This window comes from Myotis yumanensis, unplaced genomic scaffold, assembly GCF_028538775.1.
Source record: "Myotis yumanensis isolate MYYU_CA2020_CCGP unplaced genomic scaffold, mMyoYum1.0.hap1 SCAF_14, whole genome shotgun sequence".
NCBI lineage: Eukaryota > Metazoa > Chordata > Mammalia > Chiroptera > Vespertilionidae > Myotis > Myotis yumanensis.
In genome coordinates, this window is record NW_027223765.1 from 36,422,119 (window position 1) to 36,445,419 (window position 23,301).

At 38.1% G+C, this 23,301-nt stretch overlaps 1 protein-coding gene across 3 annotated transcripts in view; it reads right to left on the reverse strand.

Annotated features, from left to right (window-relative positions):
* The window catches only part of THUMPD3 (THUMP domain containing 3), a 28,099-nt gene extending 5,758 nt beyond the window's left edge, over positions 1-22,341 (reverse strand). Inside the window, exons 1-9 of one of the 3 annotated variants that reach the window (XM_070390684.1) lie at positions 22,272-22,341; positions 20,218-20,506; positions 18,562-18,639; positions 10,281-10,754; positions 7,567-7,697; positions 4,996-5,065; positions 3,610-3,725; positions 1,558-1,668; positions 220-343 (exon numbers count right to left, since the gene is read on the reverse strand). In XM_070390684.1, coding sequence (XP_070246785.1) covers positions 220-343; positions 1,558-1,668; positions 3,610-3,725; positions 4,996-5,065; positions 7,567-7,697; positions 10,281-10,754; positions 18,562-18,639; positions 20,218-20,472 — 1,359 coding nt within the window. In that variant the 5' untranslated portion in view covers positions 20,473-20,506; positions 22,272-22,341. Of the gene's footprint in view, positions 1-219; positions 344-1,557; positions 1,669-3,609; positions 3,726-4,995; positions 5,066-7,566; positions 7,698-10,280; positions 10,755-18,561; positions 18,640-20,217; positions 20,507-22,065; positions 22,089-22,254 lie in introns of those variants that run through there. The other 2 variants (XM_070390685.1, XM_070390686.1) reach the window with 2 other exon arrangements.
* Positions 22,342-23,301: the final 960 nt, after the last annotated feature.

A 23,301-nucleotide genomic window follows, 5' to 3' on the forward strand; every position in this document is an offset into this window, starting at 1 on the left:
ATTTTTCTTATTTAAAAACATTTAACAAAACAATTGCAGTGTTTTTTGGGTGTCCGGAACGGATTAATGGCATTTCAATTCATTGTAATGGTGAAAATTGATTTGACATACGAGTAATTTGAGTTACGAGCTCCATCACGGAACGAATTAAACTTGTAAGTCAAGGCACCACTGTATTCCTGGGTCTTCAGGCTGAGTCTTTGAGTTATTGCACTGTACCTTTGTAAAGCATTTCTTGTCCTGAGTAAGTAGTGCAGCTCGGCCTGTCCCTGGTTTACAGATACGGCTCATCTCCCATAGGCAAGCTGGGTAAAGGTTCCAGTTTCTTTTCTTGGAGCCCATCCTATAACAGAAGGTCCAGTGAGTCAAACATGCAAAAAATATCTAAGACTGAGAAGTTATTAAAAACTCATTGCAGCCCTAGCTTGTTTGGCTCAGTGGGTAGAGTGTCAGCCTGCAGACTGAAGAGTACTGGGTTCGATTCCAGTCAAAGGCATGTACTGGTTGCGGCTTGATCTCTGGCCCTGGTCAGGGCACATGTGGGAGGAACCAATCAATGTGTCTCTAATCCAGTGGTTCTCAACCTTCCTAATGCTGCAACCCTTTAATATAGTTCCTCATGGTGTGGTGACCCCCAATTTCATTGTTACAAATTGAACATAATTAAAGCATAGTGATTAATCACAAAAACAATATGTAATTATATATGTTTTCCGATGGTCTTAGGCGGCCCCTGTGAAAGGGTCGTTCAACCCCCTGTGGGTCGCAACCCATAGGTTGAGAACCGCTGGTCTAATCCATGTTTCTGTCCCCCTTCTTTTCACTCTTAAAAAATCAATGGAAAAATATCCTTGGGTGAGAACAGAAAAACTTATTGCAGTAAGATCCTGAGGTATGAAAAACAGTTGCCATTTAAAAGCTAGAGCATTATATGTCAATGAAATGAGCAATCAGACCTAAAGTTGCATAGAATTTTGAATCAGATAAATCAGTTTACAGAAAAGAACTTTGAGAACTGTAAGTATATAAAGTGTCCTCAATGAGCATGAGCAGTCAAATTGTACGAACCAAATCAGTGATTAAAAATAATTTATATTGAGAAATAGAACCAAGTTTTCCTCAACCTTTTTGAATTATGTAATTCAACAATGGTCTAGAAAGAGGATGAACTTCCTGTGATGGTCAGGATTAAAATATAATACATTCCTCAGTTTTCAGAAGAAGAAAAAATGGGTGAATCCAATAACCTATATAATAAAAAGCTAACATGCAAATTGTGCTGGCCAACTACCTGTAACCCCTCCCCCTGGTCAGTTCAAACCCCAATCGCCCCCACCCCACCCCAATCGGGGGTGGGGCTGGCTGGCCAACTGTGCCTGGCCTCCCCCCAGTGCTTGAATAGTCTTGTTATAATCCTTAAGTGAAAATTGCTTTGCTGACAGTCTGCTAAAAGGAATGAAAGATTTTTACATAAACTCAGAAACAGGTTTAGAAGACACATGGGTACTAGTATAACAAGTGAAGGTAAAACTCATATTTTAGAAAACTAAGTCCCACCTTTTTCCAAATGGCATGTCTGTTACAATAATGTCCACAGAACCAGTTCTTAATGGCAGATTGCAGATATCCCACTGAATAGCATCTATGGGCAAGCCCCAGGACAATTTGCTGTGGGGACAAAGGAAAGGTGCTTCAACATATTCTGAAGAATGTTTTTCTGAAAAGACTGCTATAAAGTACAAAATACTAAAATATCAATTGATATTGACAATATCAAAAATTTTAAAGTAGAATGTAGAAAGAAAGAATATGCTTATAAGATAAAGCCAAATTTATAAAAATAAGCAAGTGATTTTTAATCGTTAGGTTGGTGTGCAAAAGATTTCATCTGCTTCACTTACGATTTAAGAGAAAGGATCAAGGGGAAAAACAAGATTGCAACACAACTGTAATAGACAACTGAAAACTTGCAACAGTAAATTATGTAACTGATGATGTAAAACATTGATAAAATAGACACTGGATCAATGCTAAAGAGGGAAAAAAAGTGAGGTGACATATCTGAAGGATAAAGTTTGATAAATCTACATAGTAATAACAGGAGACCTAAAAGCAGATATGTAAAATTAGTGAATATAGAGGTACTTTAAGATTAAGAAACAAGTATTTGTATCATATTATTAAATAAGAAGCAAAGAAAGGTAAGATAAAAAAAAGAGAGGACAGGGCCTGGCCAGGTAGTTTAATTGGTTCAGGGGTGGGGAAACTTTCTGCCAAGGGCTATTTGAATATTTATAACATCATTAGCTTAATATAATTCACTTAATATAAATTTATGTTGCTATGAAAAAAGTTCCCAGGTTTATTGAATTTCGAGTCCTATCTTTGGTTGCCTCGGCAGGGCCAGACCAAATATTTTTCAGGCCACCGGCTGGATGTTCCCGCCCCTGGGTGAGAGCATCATCCCAATATGCCAAGGTTGCGGGTTTTTTGATCCCCATTCAGGGCACAAACAATCAACCAATGAATGCATAAATAAGTGGGACAACAAACTGATGTTTCTCTCTATCCCCCTCCCTCTTTGTCATATATTAATATAGATGACAAAAGGTAATAAATAATAGCATGATTTAAATTCCATTAAGGCAAAGCTACTGGTTTAAGAAATAAAATACAACAGGAAAACAAAATATGAGCATAAATGAAGGGTTATATTATACTATTGATATATAATAAAGAATTTAAGAAAAATGATATAATGGGTGGGTGAGAAACACATTGAAAAAAAGTTTTACAATCAAAAGCACCAATAATTGCAACAAAATAAAAAAATATATATATTAAAAATCTAGGTAAGAAGCCTAGCTGGTGTGGTTCAGAGGTTGAACATCAACCCAGGAAACAAGAGGTTGCTGGTTTGATTCCTGGTCAGAGCACATGCCCAGGTTGATGGCTCAATCCCCAGTAGGGGGTGTGCAGGAGGCAGCCAATCAATGATGTTCCTCTCATTATCAATGTTTCGATCTCTCTATCCCTCTCCCTTCCTCTAATAATCAATAAAAACATTTTTAAAAAATCTAGGCAAGAAATAGTACAGATGGAACAGACAAAAAGTGAAGGTATAGAGGGTCTAAAAAACAAGAAAATGTTCAGAAAATAGAAAAATAAGAATCAACCAATGAATGCATAAGTGGAACAACAAATTGACATTTCTCTCCCTCTTTAAAATCAATAAACAATTGTTTAAAATTTAAATGGAGTCTCGATATGTTTATTTTGATTAAATCATGCCATAGTACACTGGGGGTATTAATCATATAAAGTCAATACCTAAGTCTAAGATATGCTATAGAATCTTTAAAAAGTTTACCCTTTTTTGCCCTGGCTGTTGTGAGTGTTGTTGGGAGTACTGGCCTGTATAGGTTGTGGGTTTGATTCCCAGTCAAGGCACATAACTCGATTGTGAGTTTGATCCCCCTTTGGAGCACGTACAGAAAGCAACCCCTCGATGTTCTCTCACGCATCACTGCTTTTTTCCCCCTTTCCCCCCCCCCTCCCCTCTAAAAATCAGTAAGTGTATCCTCAGGTGAGGATTGAAAAAAAATTTACCCTTCTTTAATTTGGCTCTTGGTCAGTAAAGATGAGATGTTATTTGCCGCTCTATTCACAGCCAATGGATTATTATCACCAGCAATATGAAAGCAGTTAAACCATTCAGTAGCCCCCTAAAAGACAAGAGTATATATTGAAACAGAAGTCACAAACTGCAAAAAATGATTAAAGAAAAAAATCATTTCAATTGTTAACAAATAAGACATCCAATCCAATAGTCCAGTGCTTTTCTAAAGTGGTAAAACACTGTATGTTGTCAACTTTGCTATACCCCGTTTGAAATGCCCTTATTCTTTCTCTGCTTGCTGAACTAATCTTTCAAGACCTAGCTGTGTGCATAAACCCTAACTCTCCAAGCGGCCTCATTTGCTCCTCCCCAGAGCACTTTGTACATGTCTGTCACTGCACTGTGCTATTTTAAATTATTTCTATGCCTGTCTGACTCTCAACAAATCTGAGAACTCAAGCCTACTATTTTATTCAACCTCTCACGCAGCAGTATCTGGCACACTATAGTAGGCATTACAGACCTTAAATACAAATGTAGTTTTAAAAAACAACCAAATCAAACTAACCTATATCCTTTTGTGATTATAAGATTTTGCATAATCTGATATATTGGAATATTTGAGAATTTCAAAATACAATGTAATCTCCATTGTATATAGGCTTTTGAATAATAACTACCATATCCCTGAAAGGATTTTGCAATTTTAGGTAAAAAACATGTCAGCACAATGTAAATACCTAGCTGCTACGTATTTGTGGAATAAGGTGGCATACTCCCCTAGGCCTCAACAATGTTTGTGCAGATTAACAGGTTTCTGACATGAAGGCAGGGAAAGTTCTGCCCTCTGTTTAGTAACAAACACCTCTTTCTTTGTAAATGGTAATATCCCCTCATCCATGAACACAATGCTTCATCGCTTCTTCTTTTGCCCAGACACTTGAGGGTGATGTAGAGGGGATGTAAAAGAGACCTAGAGTTTGATGAAAGCCTTTCAGGTGATTCTGATTTCCCAACATTCATTTTTTTCTTCAATACCTATTTAGATTTCTAGTCTCTAAAAGAGAGGGGTTTTGTAATACTTCCAAGTTTTAAGGGGAGTACTCTAAATCAAGTATTTTATACTTTGGTGAACAAATCTATATATATATAACTTGTCAATTCCTTTGACAATTTCATTCATTTTGATCATAGATCAGCTTAGGTTTTTCTACATTTACATTCTCATATTTACTCTTACATGAAAGTGCTTTAAGTTTTTTATATTTTTTTTTGGAGGAAAAGGGGCCTTTGATTTCATTATGTCTAATATGCTCATTGGTTCTAGAACATTCTGAATGTAACTTGCTTATTAAAAGCTAAAGAAAAGTTATTACCTCTATTGGTATTGCCCCTGTTCCACACATCGGATCAACTATTATATCAGAAGGTTGAGGAGCACAGAGCCTAGAGAAAAGAAAACAACCTATGTGAAGAGACTTCAGCCAACAGCTGAAGCTTCCACAGTGACTATTAAAATCAAGGACCTATTACATTAGCAATGAAGAAACACCAATCAATATTCATTTAAAAAACCAATCTGTAATTACATGTTGACTCTATATCTTAGCGGTTAAAAGAAAAAAAAGCATTACATATAACTAAAGTATCCTTTTACTATTATCCAAAATCCCATTTCATTACAGATGAAACTTAGTCTCTAGATCTTTTCATATACATGTATGCCTTTAGAAAACACGTTATTTTGCATATAAGCCTGTATTGGTACATTATAAAAAACCACAAACATGTTTCAAATAGAAGTGGAATTTAGACATTCAGTATTCCTTTACTTATAAATTTTAAAGATAATTTTGCTATAAAAATATTTGCTTTATTATGAGTACTTAATACAGTAATTCCTCACTTGATGTCATTGATAGGTTCTGCAACTTTAAGTGAAATGACATATAAAGAAACCAATTTTATCACAGGTTAATGGATATAAACGAGTTAAGTTCCACAATCTCTGGCATCTCATCAATGCTATAAGAAACAATGTTATTTGAGGACCTGCTGTATTTGTTAGGCTTGGATTTAACTCTTTGCATGCATCATCTCATTTAATCCTTTTAATAACCCTATGAGCTAGGTCGCTATTACTATTCTAATTTTACAGATAAACTGATGCAAAACTTGTCCATAGACACAAAACTAATAGGTGACAGAGTCGGGATTAGAAACATTACTGTTAGTGGCTTAAATGTTACCCCCTCTCTGAAGCACCCCCTCCTCAGACAGCTCATTAGGTTTCTCCTTTTGTCCTGCTAATCTTTCCACATTCTATTATGGTATTTTTACATGTAAGGTAATTATTTACCTCCCTCTCAAGACTTGAGATTCTTGGGGCTAACACTGGATTCTTGTTTTAATACCTTTCCAGCTCTACCTCCCTGTTCCTGCCCCTCCACACATGGCAACAGAATCGTTAGCAACCCTGTTCACAGTAAGCAACCCTGTACTCCCAGCCATTGCTGCCAGGGTCTGGGTGAACACTTGACCAAAACTATGTCAAACAGATTCTCTCTTCCAAGAATTTAGAATAAAGAACTAGAAGCCCTAGGCCAGCGGTTCTCAACCTGTGGGTCGCGACCCCTTTGGCGGTCAAACAACCCCTTCAAAGGGGTTGCCTAAGACCATCCTGCATATCAGATATTTACATTACGATTCATAACAGTAGCAACATTACAGTTATGAAGTAGCAATGAAAATAATTTTATGGTTGGGGGTCACCACAACATGAGGAACTGTATTAAAGGGCCAGAAGGTTGAGAACCACTGCCCTAGGCAATAGGGAGTTGGTCATTTGAAAATGGGAATACATAACTGTGGATGACGGGCAGCCATTTACACACATGAGCAGAGAAGAGCACACAAACCCTTGGGAGAGACAAAAATTACTGTCTAGGTAGTTTTTCAAGATCTGGTTCCTACTCTTCTTGAAACATGGCTTTCAGTTTTTCTCTGGATTCCCCAAGACTTCTCAGTATTTTTCCAATAAATCCCCTTCTCACACCAACAACACTTTTTAAAATCTTAAACTAGCTTACTTAGGTTTCTAATCATTGCACCCAAAATAACTATTCATGTCCCTGGCTCCTACACCACCACCATGCCTGGCAGTAGATGTTCGTTAAATAAATAAAGACTTAATCAAATGTCCCCAGTTTTCTATTATTATCATCGAATTGATAGGTTCTAACTGTGTTTGAACTGTGACTCCATGGATGAGCAGGTAAAAGAGGACTGCCAGGATATGCCATGTATATAACAGGTATTTTGCATATGTTTCTGCATTTACTCCTCACTACTAATCCTTGAAGATTCACAGCAAGCCTATTTTTCACTCTAAAAAATAGAAACCTAGAGAAGACCACCTGTCTAAGTGGTGGAAAGAAGCACCTATTATAAAAGGGAACAGGAAAAAGAAGCAAGGAAGCTGGGTCTTACATTTGGGAAAGTGGAAAATTCCAGGATGATTCCTAGGTTGCAGTGATTATAAAATTTAAAAATATAAGTAAAAGCTCTCTGTGTTCATTTACACATTAGACATTTTTTAAAAATCTCTGCTTTCATTTGCTTCACTGGCAGAAATGAAACAAAGTAAAATTTTCTCTATTTCCCAACATACAGTATATTCTTTCTAAACAATGTGGCAATGCCAGTCAAGAGGTAGATGAAAAATATCTTCCCATTTTAAAATCAATAAAACTGATATAGTAATTAAGTGATATTTTCAGGATCATAAAGAATCAACACTGGACATAAGGGAAACAGATCATCAGCTTTTTGCCCTATTCTTTATCCACTAAATTCCCACACAGTACCTCACAAGAGATTAAAGTATTTTGAAGGGAAACCTGAAACCAAATTGCCACTTTAAGCTAGATGGTAACCCATTCTCTTACCGGAGCATTCCATAAGCAAGAGTAGATCTTAGAGTTGTAGGTCCAAAATGTGTGATATTTCTTCGGTGGAGACTCTCTTCTGTCAATGCGATGCCCACAATGACTTCATTATCATGGATATTCAAAAGCACCTAAAATAAAGCAAGATGAAATAAAATAGTTTTAGAATTGTTCAAACTGCACTTATTACTAGGATTTTTAAATTTCAGAATTTATTAAATTTTTTACTTTATTATTGAGGTATACTTTACATAAAGTACACAAATCTTAAGTATGTAACACAGTGAATTTAACTGCCACTCAGATAAAGATATACAGTATTTCCAGCACACCAGAATGCTCCTTTGCCCTTCCCAGTAATTATTAATCTGACTACTTCTACTATATATTAGTTTTATTTTGTTTTGAACTTCATATAAATGAAATCATATAATATATATATATATAACTTTTAAATTTTAACATCTATTTTATTCTTTTCATTTCCTGTATTTGTAAGTTGGTTATAATCATGTCCCCTTCATTTTTATAATATAAATATATTTTGAATGTCTATGGGTTTCTTAATATACATTTAAAAAAATTTTTTTGGATTGATTTCGGAGAGGAAAAGAGAGGGAGAGAGATAGAAACATGAATGATAAGAGAGAATCATTGATCGGCTGCTTCATGCACGCCCCCTACTAGGGATCGAGTTCACAACCCAGGCATGTGCCCTGACTGGGAATCAAACCGTGACCTCCTGGTTCATAGGGTGACGCTCAACCACTGAGTCACACAGGTCGAGCCTTAATATACATTTTTTAAATTTTAACTTTTAAAAAAATATATATTTTATTGATTTTTTTACAGAGAGGAAGGGAGAGGGATAGAGAGAAACATCAATGAGAGAGAAACATCGATCAGCTGCCTCCTGCACAACCCCCACTGGGGATATGCCCGCAACCAAGGTACATGCCCTTGACCGGAATCGAACCTGGGACCCTTCAGTCCGCAGGCCAACGCTCTATTCACTGAGCCAAACCAGTTAGGGCTAAAATTTTAAGTTTTAAGTAATTGTTAATACATCTGCTTTATCACCTATTATTTTCTAACTTAATGTTTTTAAAAATCTGACTCAATGTCTGTGAAATGTTTTCTGTCCTACAGTTTTTCTAATATAATTAAATATAAACTATTAAAACAAAAATAAAATGTCTCGTCATGATCTTAGCAGCAGCAGCTGTCACTTATCTAGCCATATGCAAGCCAGTGTTCTACACACTTTATATTTATTATCTCATTTCATATTCACACCCTGAGCTAGATACTCTATTATCCTACTTTTTTTAGATGAGAAAACTGAGGCACAAAGATGTCAGCTTATTTGCCCCAAGTCATACTGCTTGTAAATTAGGATCTGAACCCAGGTAGTATGGCTCTAGTATCTGTCCTCTGAGCCTCCTTGTTAACTTTTGGACATTAGTGTTCTAGTTAGCCTCTTTATTCTTATGAGGAAAAAAAGGAATGGGGAGTTATTGTTCTGATTTGATATGTAATATAATAAAAGTTACAGAGAGAATAAGTAGCTTGCCCCAGATTCAAGTGTCCCAAAAGCAACAGAAAATGACTTTTTGGTAAAAACATCAGCTGCTAGGGACCTTTTAAGCTGTTAGAGATTTAAAAACAATTTAGTATGGTTCACATGTGAATCACCCATGTAATAGATTGAGACTAAGGAGGGTAAGCATATTAAAATGAGGTATCTGGGTTTGAGAATCTAGCAGAATTTAAGCAAGAGGAGAGCTGGCTCTAGGATGAGTATTAACCATGATGTCCTGATTTTAGGAGATCCGGGGTTTGTTTTAAAAATGTACTCCAGCCGAGCCATTGTCCCATGCACCAAGAGGTCGCTGGTTCGGATTGAGGGCACAATCCTCAGTAGGGGGCTTGCAGGAGGCAGCCAATCAATGTTTCTCTGTCATCAATATTTCTCTTTCCCCCTCCCCTACTCTCTCTCTAAAAAAATAATCAATTTATCCCTAGAATGTTGTCAGTTTGGCTGAAATAAACTCTTTTAAAAATTCTCTAGCCCTGGCTAGTGTGGCTCAGTTGGTTGGAGCACTGTCCTGTACACCAAAATGTGGCAGGTTCGATTCCTGGAAAGGGCACATACCCAAGTTGTGGGTTCAATCCCTGGTGGGGGCTTGTGCAGCAGCAACTGCTTGATGTTTCTTTGTCCTTCTTTCCCTTTCTCTCCCTTCCTCTCTCTAGAATCAATAAAGAAAAAATATATTAAAAATTTTTTTCCTCTAAAACAAAGGTATTCTAATTGAATTTTATAATCTGAAAGTCCATGTAATGTTGTACAAAGTACTAGATTAGAAATTAGAAAACTCAAGTCTTAATAGTTCTCACCTATTAAGCACATAGTATATACCAGGTATTACACCAAACACTTAAAATGTATTATCTCATTTAACCTTCAGGACACACTTAGAGGTATATACTACTACTGGCTCTATTTGAAAACAGGCTCAGAAAGAATATTTTTTTCCAGTTATACAGTACAAAATCTAAATTTGGATTATATTAGTCTCCATAGCCCATGCTCTTATTAGCCACACACTATTAGCTCTGTGGCCTGTTTAATTGTCCATAGATTAAGTTAGCCTGAAAATTCTACAAATCTATAATGGCATTCTTGAATCATCACAATCAGAGCCTGTACCTACCTCCACATCAAAGTTGGTCATGTCAGCCTTCCACTTAAAATAATCTTGAACAGCACCCCCAAAATCTCTTGCAGCCTCATTTGAGGAAAAGCAATGTTTCTCTCCTGCCCTGTTGCATGTGACTCTAAACTTTAGCACTTCGGGATCAGTGTCTTCTTTTGAGCTCTCATCATTCTCATTTTTGCAAGATGCCAAAACATCACCTACTAATGTTGATATCTCTTCTTTGATAGCTGGCTTTTCATAGTAGTCTAAAATATGTGAATCTAAGGCATTATTAGACAACTCTTTTTTAACATCTCTCTCATCTCTTTTGTCTCCTCCATTATCAATCTTCTCTTTACTTAAATTCTGATTTAACTTTTTGCGCTTTGTTTTTTTTTTCTTCAAACTGGTGTTAATTTTCCATACTTTTAAAGGGTCTGACCATGGAAGCTTCCCAGCTAATTCTTCAAAATCCTTTAGGACTTTTTCCTAGAAGGGACAGAGAATTAATTTTTCACCACTTTAATTAGACAAATAAACTCCTACTTTGCCTGCAGATGACACTAATCATTATGTTAAGGGTGGTAGGGGTGCAAAACAAGAGTCAATAAAATAATGGTTGTAATTGAGGAAATAAAAATCTCATTGAAAATTAAGATATATACAAATTAAATCACTAAAGAAGAATACAAGACAGAAAAATAGATCAGAAGTTGAGCTTCAAGATTAAAATGTAAGCAATAAGAAACTATTAACAGTGGTTACCTCCAGAGATGGGAAGTGGGTGGATGAAAGAAAAGGAGGGCAACTTACCTCATTCTCACTGATTACCTTTTAAATTTTGTGCTGTGTATACACACTAACTTTTTTTTGTTAATCCTCACCTGAGGATATTTTTTCCATTGATTTTTAGAGAGTGAGAGGAAGAGGGAGGGAGGAAGGGAGAAACATTGATGTGAGAGAGACACATCCATTGGCTGCCTCCCACACTCACCCCTGACCAGGGCTGGGGATCAAACCTGTAACCCAAGTACATGCCCTTCACCGGGAATTGAACTTGAGACCCTTCCATGCGAGGGCTGATGCTCCAACCACCAAGACACACCAGCCAGGACCATATTAACTATTTTTCAAAAGAAAAAAATTTTGAGCAGTTAAAAATTTATCTATCCAATTTCTAAATAGTATCTAAACTCATCCTTTAAAAAAGGAAATCTAGTGGCCTTGTTTCGGCAAGGCTTAAAGAGAAAAAAATAAATAAAAGGAAATCTGATTGTGCCCCTCCCTTGTTTAGAGTCTGTCAATAGCTTCCCAATGCACATTAAAAAAATCGAAATTCTTTAAGAAGCCCAACATAATCTCACTCCTGCCTACTTCTCATACATCACTTCAGGATCATTCTCGCCCTCACTTCCTCTGCTTGGAAGTTATTTGGTTCGCATGGTCTCTGCACTGCTGGCTTTCTTCTCATTATCTAATAGCAATTTAAAAGGCATTTCCTCTGAGAGACCTGCTCTACTAATATTAGTCCTCTCAAGTCTTCTCTTTCATTTTATTTCCTTTACAGAGCTTAGCATTATCTAAAGTTACTAGGTTTATATATTGTTCACTGTGAGAGTGAACCAGCGATCTTTTCCATCAAAGAAAGGAGCTCGCCCCCATTTTGATATGACCGTCAGAGTCTCAGGGGACCGCCATCTTATGCTCCGCCTTACCCCTCCCCTTCCTCTGAATTAGCCAATCGCACAATAATGGGAACCCGAGCTCTGAGCCCTGACCAATCAAGTCAGAGTTCAGAGTGAAAGGCAGGGGAGACCCACTCAGGAAATAAAACCCTGAAGGGACTTCCCATTTGCGTACTTTGCCCAGGATTCCCAGCTGGCAACAGCACCCTTCTGCAGGAACAAATCTGCCTTGCCCATCCAGTTTCGAGTGTTTGACTCATTCCTGCCACATCGTTGAGAGCATGTCCAGCATTCACCACCAAAGTTCCTCCCAGAATTAAGTGCAGGGTGGGAAGGACTTTACCTGTCTTGACCATTGCTATAAGCCACACTCGTAGAAAAGTGCTTGATATACAAAAGGTACTCAATCAATAGCTGTTGGATAACGTGATTAAATGTTAAAATGGGTGGTACACAGCTGTCCAATTCAGCAGCCATCAGTCACATGTAGCCAATATTTAAATGATTTAAAAAATTTAAAATTCAGTCACATTAGCCACATTTCACACACTGGTGGCCAGTGGCTATCATGCTGGACAGCATAGACACAGAACATTGCCATTACAAAGCTACTGCAGAGTGCTGGTAGACAGTACATGTCATTGAAGATCAAAGCAGAACGAAATCCATCCTGGCTGATGGAACTAAAACTTGAAATGGAAGTGAGTGAAGGCTTTGATACTACAAGAAACCTGATAAAATAATGGTAATTTCAGGTTTGGCAGATCTAATTCCATTGACAAATAATTTTCCTATAAAGGGCATCTAGGTTTAACATGGTGGAATAACACTGGTACAGTCCCTTTCTTTCTTCAGAAACTATTGTAAAAGCAAAAACAACAGAAATACCAACTCTATCTTAATAGAATCTGCATGATATTCATAACCTTGAACCATAACATGGGAATTCTAACATAAGAATTCCCAAGTGCAGTGAAGGTCAAACAGGTGCAGGAAGACACAGAGCAGTGGTTCTCAACCTTCTGGCCCTTTAAATATAGTTCCTCATGTTGTGACCCAACCATAAAATTATTTTCGTTGCTACTTCATAACTGTAATGTTGCTACTGTTATGAATCGTAACGTAAATATCTGATATGCAGGATGGTCTTAGGCGACCCCTGTGAAAGGTTTGTTCGACTGCCAAAGGGGTCGCGACCCACAGGTTGAGAACCACTGACATAGAGGAAGAATGCCTATAGATCTCAGATAAAGGGTAGACCAGTCTGCATAGCTGCAGCAAATAAACTCTTCTTGGGAACAGCAGGGAAGAAGTATGTGCACTGGACTCCGTTTGTACCAAGAAGAAGCAGGGGAAAGAAATGGAAACTGAACAAGGAACCTCACAGACAAGTTCTATTTGCTGAAAGCAGTCCATTGGTAAGGAAGAATTGGGAACAGTACTCTATATAGTAAATAACCCCGAAGGTGCTGATCTCTTTAGGTTAGGAAGAAGTAATAGTTAAAAGAACTAATTTAGCCCTAACTGGTTTGGCTCAGTGGATAAAGCGTCGGCCTGTGGACCAAACGGTCCCAGGTTCGATTCCGGTGAAGGGCATGTACCTTGGTTGTGGGCACATCCCCAGTAGGAGGTGTGCAGGAAACAGCTGATCAATGTTTCTAACTCTCTCTCCCTCTCCCTTCCGCTCTGTAAAAAACCAATAAAATATATTTTTAAAAAAAAAGAACTAATTTAATGGTGTGGAAATTATATCTCGTCAGGCCAATGCGGCTCAGTGGTTGGGCATCGACCTATGAATCAGGAGGTCACAGTTCGATTCCTGGTCAGGGCACATGCCCGGTTGTAGGCTCAGTCTCCAGCAGGCAATGTGCAGGAGGCAGCCAATCAATTATTCTCTCTCATCATTGATGTTCCTATCTCTCACTCCCTCTCCCTTCCTCTCTGAAATATATATATATATATATTTTAAATTATCTCAGTAAAGCTATTTTTAAAAAAAAGAAGAGAACTCATTCACCCACAGCCCTTTGTCAGAAGGAACTTCAAAGCAAACCAGAGGGATTTCTTGCTGACCTGGTGTTAACAGTTTCTGGCTTCTCCCAGGAGAACCTCCTCTAAATAGCAGGTCCAAGAGGAACTCCCTCATTCAAAGATGAGCAATTATCAATGCTATCAGCACAAGATTTACAGGGACATAAAAAGGAAAAAGGAGGAAAGGAACAGAAAAACAAATAGAGTAAAACAAAAAACAACTGACCAGAAAGACAATGCCGAAGAGCAATTGAAAGCTATAATCAAACATATGGATATGGCATCAAAAAATGTAATGAGGCTATACCTTTGAAAAAATAAGAGCTCAAGGCAGAGATAGACAAGCAGAACGAGGGGGTGAGCCACCAGAAGAAGAAACAGGAGCTTGTAGAGTTCAAAGAAAAATAATTCACAGATGCTAGCCTTTAAAAAAAAAAAATTCATGACATCATCTGAATACATAAAAATACCAATTAAAATGCTTAAACTAACAGGCTTTTTATAAGACAAGGGAAAGTATAATGTTACAAAGAATAAAATTGATGGTCAACAGAGTAAAAGCTAGAAGCAAATGTTTAAAAGCAATGTTTTACTGCGGCATGTTGCAACTAAAGTCTACAAAGTGAAGGGCTTAACAATTTTTCATGGTCACACACAACAGAAGTTGCCCATGCACAGATCTGAAAATCTACTTTAATACTTCATCTTCTTTTGGGACTTCACCAGCAACCTCTTTTGTAGTTACTTACAAAACAACCCCGAAAAGCTGGCTCACGTAGAACCAGTACATAATATCAGATTTACCACCAATTAGAGATCAAAAACACCAAAATAATACAAACTCTAAGATGGAAAAAAACGCAGGAATTAAGAGAATACAGTCAAACCTCGTTTCTCGAACATCTCTCATCTCTAACAATCCGGCTCTCAACTAAGTTGTTCTCAGAAAAAAATGTCTCCACTGTGGACCAAAACTTCAGTTTTCGACCTAACAACCCTTTCATGTGGATACCTCAGCATGACAAAAAGTCTTGCGAGCAATCCTTTTGCTACTGACGATTAGCACAATTTTAAAACATAAAGAGGCCATCAAGAGTGCTAATGTTGCTAAGGGTGTGAAAGTGCTCACAAAACAGCAATCTCAGGCAATTGAATAGGTAGAAAAACTGTTGTTAATTAGATAAAGGAAAGGCAGTTAGCCAGTGATAGCATTTTGGAGGCAACGATATGTGAAAAATTCCTTTAAGGCTAGTAGGAGGTGGTTTGATAAATTTAAGAAGTGTTTATTTATAGATTAAACAGTACATTAGGCCTGTACTGAATATAAGAAAGGTTGAAACAGAGAATCATTTTGGGGTCTGGAACAGATTAATTCAATTTACATTATTTCTAATGGGAAAAAATGATTCCGTTTTCAAACAAATTGCTTCTCGAACAGCCTTCTGGAATTAATTAAATTCGAGAAGCGAGGTTCCACTGTCTTAATAGTACCCACCAAGTTAGAAACAAGAATTAAAATTTTTAAAACTTCTAGTTTTTTAAATGCCTGCTAACATTTATTTGTGGCTATTAACATTTTGAAATACTCCGTGGCAAAAATGTTTAGTAGCCTGCCTATCATTTACTAGTTTCACAGATAACGATTCAGTTGGCAATGACTATCAGAAGTCTGAAGTGATATAATACTAATGTTGGCCGAACCGGTTTGGCTCAGTGGATAGAGCGTCGGCCTGCGGACTCAGGGGTCCCAGGTTCGATTCCGGTCAAGGGCATGTACCTTGGTTGCGGGCACATCCCCACTGGGGGGCGTGCAGGAGGCAGCTGATCGATCTCTCTCATCGATGTTTCTGGCTCTCTATCCCTCTCCCTTCTTCTCTGTAAAAAATCAATAAAATATATTTTAAAAAAAAAAAAAAAAAAAAAAAAAAAAAAAAAAAAAAAAAAAAAAAAAATACTAATGTTGAAAGTAAATTTTTGGTTATTACAACTTTTATCTATTTTCACTCTGAATTCTTTTAGGTCTGGTTTTAATTTTTTCTAGGCTGTGGGTTCATACCACTTTGTTTTTGTATGTGTATTTTTTTTTTTTTAATTCTCACCCCAGGATATGTTTTTTATTGATTTTTAGAGAGAGAGAAAGGGAGAGAGAAAGAAAGAAACATCGATGTGAGAGAAACATTATATCAGTTGCCTCCCACCCTGACCCGGAATCAAACCTGCTATCTTTTGGTGTATGGGATGATGCTCAAATTAACTGAGCCACCAGGCCAGGGCTGATTGGTTTCTGAATGATATTTTGGAAATCAACCTGTTGCCAATAAATAAAAATTAGAGAATTAAGCAAAATATGATAGTTTTTAAAAACAGGTTATTTCTCATATAGGCAATAAAACTAATAGAAAAAAGTTTTCAAGAATTTGGTTCTGGAAACCTGACCAAAAAGCAAAGTGGAAAAATACTAAAGCCTTACCGAGATCTATTTTCAACCTTCAGCTTAGGCAGCCTCTCAATATTTACAAATCAGATGCTAAATACAGGTTGGAGACAAAGCTGTTGTCCTAACAACTGAAGGATTATTGGGATAGTACTTTGGCTTTATTTCAAAACCTAAACTTAGAGAAAAAAGCCAGGCAAAAGCCCAATGGTGAGGGAAAGTGTTATTTGTAGATGATACAAACTGTCACTTGCTCTTTGGCTCACAGGTGGGAAGCAATTCTATTTGAAACCATATATATTAGCAAAGCTAATCTTTTGTAACAAAGTCAAAAAATAAAAAAGTGAAACAATTTATTTCTTTTAAATTTTGATGTTTCCAATATTAATTTTTAAAAAATATATTTTATTGATATTTTACAGAGAGGAAGGGAGAGAGATAGAGAGTTAGAAACATCGATGAGAGAGAAACATCGATCAGCTGCCTCCTGCACACCCCCCACTGGGGATGTGCCTGCAACCAAGGTACATGCCCTTGACTGGAATCGAACCCAGGACCCTTCAGTCCGCAGGCAGATGCTCTATCCACTGAGCCAAACCGATCAGGGCCATGGTTTTGTATTTTTGTCCTGTTGTGATCTTTGGCCTGTGTTGAAAAATTCTATCTCCTCCCACTAACTTCTGCATGCCACAACACATATAGTTTTTGCTCTCACGGCTTTGTGAAGGAGGATGATATGTAGTTAATAATCAACTGTTTGGTATCCAAGGACGGTTTTATTTATGAAGAAAAACCGGGAAGGACCTGTTGGCAGTTACACTACCTCTGCATTTATGGTACCTTTTTCTTTATTAACGTAGGCCGTTGAGAGTTAACTTGTTTTAATAAGAGAAACCAGACAGAAAGGGAAGAGCCACAGTTAGAACTGATTGTTAAAAAAATAAATGGTTATTATAACATTTGGGATAGAAACTTAGGCACATTTCTTAAAACTTTATTTTAGTTCTAAAGACAAAAGAGTTTAAACTCTTAAAATAGAACAAAGAAGGATTGTTGCTGCAGTATGATTGACTGCATGCTCAATGTAGCATTAGATTATTGCCTGAATGCATAAATTTTTATTTTCTCAGTTTCTATGGTGCAAACTACTATAGCCATGCAAGTTAAATAAATGTTTTTTGCCCACAACCTGAAAAATATTACGTGGAATGATTTTTTAAAAAGACAGATCTGCTAATTAATTCCCTTTTTAAAAAATATATATTTTATTGATTTTTTCCAGAGAGGAAGGGAGAGGGATAGAGAGTTAGAAATATCGATGAGAGAGAAACATCCATCAGCTGCCTCCTGCACACTCCCCACTGGGGATGTGCCGGCAACCAAGGTACATGCCCTTGACCAAAATTGAACCTGGGACCTTTCAGTCCGCAGGCCAGCGCTCTATCCACTGAGCCAAACCGGTTTCGGCTCCAATATTAATTTTTATATTTTCTTATTCTTTCATCTTTTTAAAAAATAAGGTATAATTGACACATACATTTTAGTTTCAGGTATACAATATTTGTATATATTGAGAAATGATCATCATAGTAAGTTTAGTTAACATCTGCCACCATACATAGTTACAAAATATTTTTTCCTGTGATGAGAACTTTTAAGATCTACTCTCTTAGCAACTTGCAAATATACTATATAAGAGTATTAACTATAGTTGCCATGTTTTAAATTGCATCCCAAGTACTTACTTTATTTCTAGAATTTTGTACCTTTTGACCTCCTCCACTCATTTTGCCCACTCTCCACCTCCTCCAATACTGATTTTTAGAAACAACTTTTGGGCCCTGGCCAAACAGCTCAGTTGGTTAGAATGCCATCCCAATACGCCTAGATTGAAGGTTTGATCCCCAGTCAGGGTACATACAAGAATCAATCAATGATTCTTCCTCAAATCAATAAAAAAAAATTTTAGAAACAACTTTTGGTATGGACTGTCAACAAATCTCTAAATTTTCTTGTAAAAACTTCCCCAGTATTCTATATGATAAAAGCAGCAGTAATGCTAAAGGATAGAACATGAAAAGTAGAAATAATCTTTTGGGGGATGATGGCTGAAAGTCAGCTACCATGTTTGGTTGGGATAGCTCACCTTTGTTTCTTTGAACTGGAAATCTTTAAGTTCCTGAACAACCACAAATAAATTATCAACTGATCTCAGACGATGAACCTGGTGAGGAAAATAATGTTAGAAACAAATTTCTGAGAAAGCTTTTGAATCACACAAACTATTGACATTTAAATATAAAAATTATGTACAAAGACTTTAAAGCACCTAATAGAGCAATCCCTTCTCATCTGTGGTTTCAGTTATCTGTGGTCAACCACTGTCTGAAAATATTACATGGAAAATTCTAGAAATAAAGGATTCTTAAGTTTTAAATTGCACACTGTTTTGAGTAGCTTGATGAAATCTCATGCTGTCCCATCTAAGAAATGAATCATCCCTTTGTCCAGTGTATCCAGAGTGTATATGCTAACCACCCATTAGTCACTTAGTGCCATGTCATGGTATCATAGTGCTTGTGTTCAAGTATCCATTATTTTACTTAAGAATGGCCCAAAAGTGTAAGAGTGGTGATGCTAGCTATTTGAATATGACCAAGAGAAGCAGTAAAGTGTTTCCTTTAAGTGAAAAGGTGAAAGTTCCTGACTGAATAAGGAAAGAAAAAAACTGTATGCTGAGGTTGCTAAGATATATGGCAAAAATCAATCTTATATCCATGAAATCACCTAATTCATAAATTAAACTTTGTCATAAGTATGAATATATAGGAAAAAACATAGTATATATAGGATTCTGGGGTTTTTGGAATGTCTCTCCATGGATTTGGGGTGGGGGGTCTACTGTGCCTATAATTTGTATTTAAATTTTTTTCCATTTACCCAGTCTCCCTTCTTTTTGGTTATCTAACATTTTCTATTCCTCTAGAGAAAAGGACAGATGAAAGAATAGAAGCTTAGTGTGTTATGTGAGCAACACAGGTTTGGGGGAGAAGGGAAATACAGACAGTCAAGAGAAGCTTTATTATATTTCCCTCATAGCTCTCTGGGGTACACTGTATATTGGGGTTAAGAGCATAGGGCTTGAGCTCCAGCTCTATGATTACTAGCTGAGCAACCCTGGGCAGATTACATATTACTAAGCCTAATGACTAATGAAGATAATCATGCCTATCTTCACAAAGCTATTGAGGTTATTAACTAAAATACTGGATGGAAAACACCTGCTTACCAATTCATCCCACACATTTGGGGGTGTGGGATTTCTACTATATGCTAGACACTAAGAGCTTGGGAGACTTAAAAAAAATAAATAAAAAAGGCAATCCCTGTCCTCATGTTGCTTAAGTGGTAATGAGATATAACTTAGCTATTTTATTCTAATAGGATGGCAATTTGCTGACCTTCACTTCTCACCTGCAGTGATTCCTAATTACTTTTGAACAAGTATTTTTTAATACAGATTAAAAAAAAAAAATCTCTCCTTTTATGCTTCACCCCCAAAATCTAAACCTCAGCTAGATGCTAAAGTAAATTCAAAGATGTGTAGCAGATATCCAGAATTTCTTCAGGTACATGAAATTCTCCTGGAGAATTCATCCTCAGGAAATATTAGTATCACTTCTAAAAATGTAACAAACCTACCAGTCAATCTTACAAATCAGTACCCAATACAAAATACAATAGGAAATACCCATAAAATGATCTATTTAGAAAACTATTTTAAATATTGCTTCATTCAAACCTGAGCCAGACTTTCCACTGAAATGTCAAAATATATCTTGCCCCGATCTTTGCTGATTTTGCATGATGATCTCAATTTCTCTCTCACTTCATCTGCAGCTACTTGCTCAAAACCAGTAGGTACAGTGGCTCCAATAGTGACTCGAAGATGCTCGGACTCACTTCTGGGGACACTTTCTGTCACGTGTATAGATCTCTGGTTCTCATGAAGGTTCACATGCAAAAGTTGGTTAGTGGCTTCTTGAACATCAGACATGTTGGCAATGCTTCCAAAATTCTTGATACAGTCCCTTCAAAAGCAGTACAGAAAAGAAAAAAATAATCTCCAAACATTATCACCTCATATATCAACTATAAATAAAAACATCTGTTTTGGAGGGCTAGAAGAACAAGGCAACACAACTGATATAGCCATATTCAGTCAACAATGCCTGAATCAGTATTCACTAAAGATAAAAGGGTTGAATAACATGGGCATAGATGTAAAATATATTATTAAATAAGCAATATAGATACTATGGGGGGAAAAGAAGAAAGACAAATAAAAGAATTTTCACAGCACACAATGTTTGGTTTGGGATCAACTATGTTGATAACAGCCACCTCATAAGTATAATAGTTAACAATCCAAAAACAGAGGCTACTAGAGTGCACTCAAATACATTTCAGCATCTTGGCCTTTTTTAGATAGCAGTTAAGAACATGGGAATCAGTCGAACCGGTTTGGCTCAGTGGATAGAGCGTCTGCCTGCGGACTCAGGGGTCCCGGGTTCGATTCCGGTCAAGGGCATGTACCTTGGTTTCGGGCACATCCCCACTGGGGGGCGTGCAGGAGGCAGCTGATCGATCTCTCTCATCAATGTTTCTGGCTCTCTATCCCTCTCCCTTCTTCTCTGTAAAAAATCAATAAAAAAAAAAAAATAATAAAAAATAAAAAAAAAAAGAACACGGGAATTGGAATTTCAGACACAGATTTGACTTCCTGTCCTCACCATTCATAGGTTGAATGACATAAAACAAGTTTATTTTCCTATGCCACAATTTCCTCATCTGCAAAATGGGAATTAAAGAATATCTTCCTCTAGAGTTGTTGGGAGACTTAAGTGAGAATAGCATACTTCCAGGCCCATAATTAAAACTTGCTAATAGGATATCTATCTTCCTCCTGTGAAGGAGATAGTGATTCATGCGTTTAAAAATGATAAACTGAACTTCACTGACTACACATATTTTAGTGCCTATTACTGACCAGGCTCCGGAACCCGACTGGGCATCAAGAGAGATCTGTGAAATATCTGAAATAGTAAGCCAAATTCCCAGTACCTGAACATGGATGTGGTTGGGGTTAGAGAGGTGGAAGTGGAGATCAATAGCTCTCACCAGATTTTTTAAGGTTTTGCAACCTAGAAGTAGGCACTGAGTGCTTACAGTGTCCCTGTTCCATGACCAGGGTCAAGCGACAGTGTCTAACACTAATAAAAGTCAATTCCTGCGCTTAATGAGCTCACAATCACTGTGAATAAGACCTCCAGCTTCTAAAGAAGGAGGCTAGCACGGCCAGTGGCGGCTCTGCGGTTGAGCGCCAACCTAAGAACCAGGAGGTCACGACATATGCCCGGGTTGCTGCTCGATCCACGATCCATCGTGCAGGAGGCAGCTGATCAATGATTCTCTCCCTTTCTCTCTGAAATCAATAAAAAAAAAAATTTTTTTTTAAAAAGCTGATTGATTAAATAAATAAATAAATAAATAAGGAGACCCAAGTCCGTAAAAGGACATATCCTGCCCAAGGTCAGGGGGCCCATCAGTGGCTCGGGCTGGAATGAAAACCGCGTCTCCGGACACCCACCCGCTGGGCCCTCGTTACAGGAATGGCGAGAGGCGGTCAAGGACAGGGAGAGACAGCGAGAAGGGATCCACAATGACACCAGGCCCAAGTCCGGCGCGGCACCACCCCAAGGATCAAGACCCAGGCCGCCCCTCCCTCGCAAGGGTTAGCGATTTCACACCCAGCCACTCCCACCCGCCGCCCGTTTACCGGCCCGCAGCGCAGACCTTTCCGGCTCCGGCACGCCGCCGACTCAACGTGCTCCGGTCACGCCGCCGGAAGCCGACTCTCGACAACCCCGGAAACGGAAGTCAGGCGGCGCTGGCACCGCGGCTCCGAGCGAGGGGCGGGCGCCGGCGCAAGGTTGTGGAAAGAGGCACATGCGCATAAAGGTCTGTGCCCGGTGGCGGCTAACACGGGGTGTTCGTTCTTGCAATTGGGGAGAGCATGGCCTGCCCGCTGAACCTGCAGAACTGCGGGCCGCGTCGCGTCACGTAATGGCTCGCATTTCTAGAGTGCTTATCCGTCCCAAGCATTGAGTAAGTGCTCCCAGCCGTCATTTCATTTGTTCCAACAACTACCTGACGTGGCCGTTCCCGTTTTCAAGCGTGAGACACTTAGTCCCAGAGAGGTTATTAAATATCTTGACTAAAATGTCAGGCACAGCACTTTCCAGGCAGAGCTGGGGTTTGAATTTGGATGATGTGACCAGAATTCTTGCTCTGAACATCTGAGTTAGTGTTGCTCAAGTAAGTCCCTGAGTTGTATGCAGTCGTCTTCCTCCGCCCGCCCCTCCTCCTACACCCACACACTTACTCGTGGTTTTGTTTTCCACTGTTTTAGTTATCCTGGCCCAACGCTGGCCTGACAACATTATATGGAACATTCCAGAAATAAACAATAATAAGTTTTAAGTTGCACCCTTTTCTGAGTAGCAACTTGTGCTCTCCTGCCCCGTCTTGCCCAGGATATGAATCATTCCTTTGTCGAAGGTATCCACACACTACATACAACCATGAGACATTTTGAGAGAGACCACATTCACATAACTTTTATTACAGTATATTGTTATATGTTTTTTAAAATACGTTTTTATTGATTTTAGAGAGAGAAAGGGAGAGAGAGATACATTGATCTTTTGTCTCCTGCACCCTCCGGGAGCTACTGGGGAGCGAGCCTGCAACCCTGATATGTGCCCTGCCTGGGTATGTGCTCTGACTGGGTATGTGCCCTGCCTGGGTATGTGCCCTGACCTGG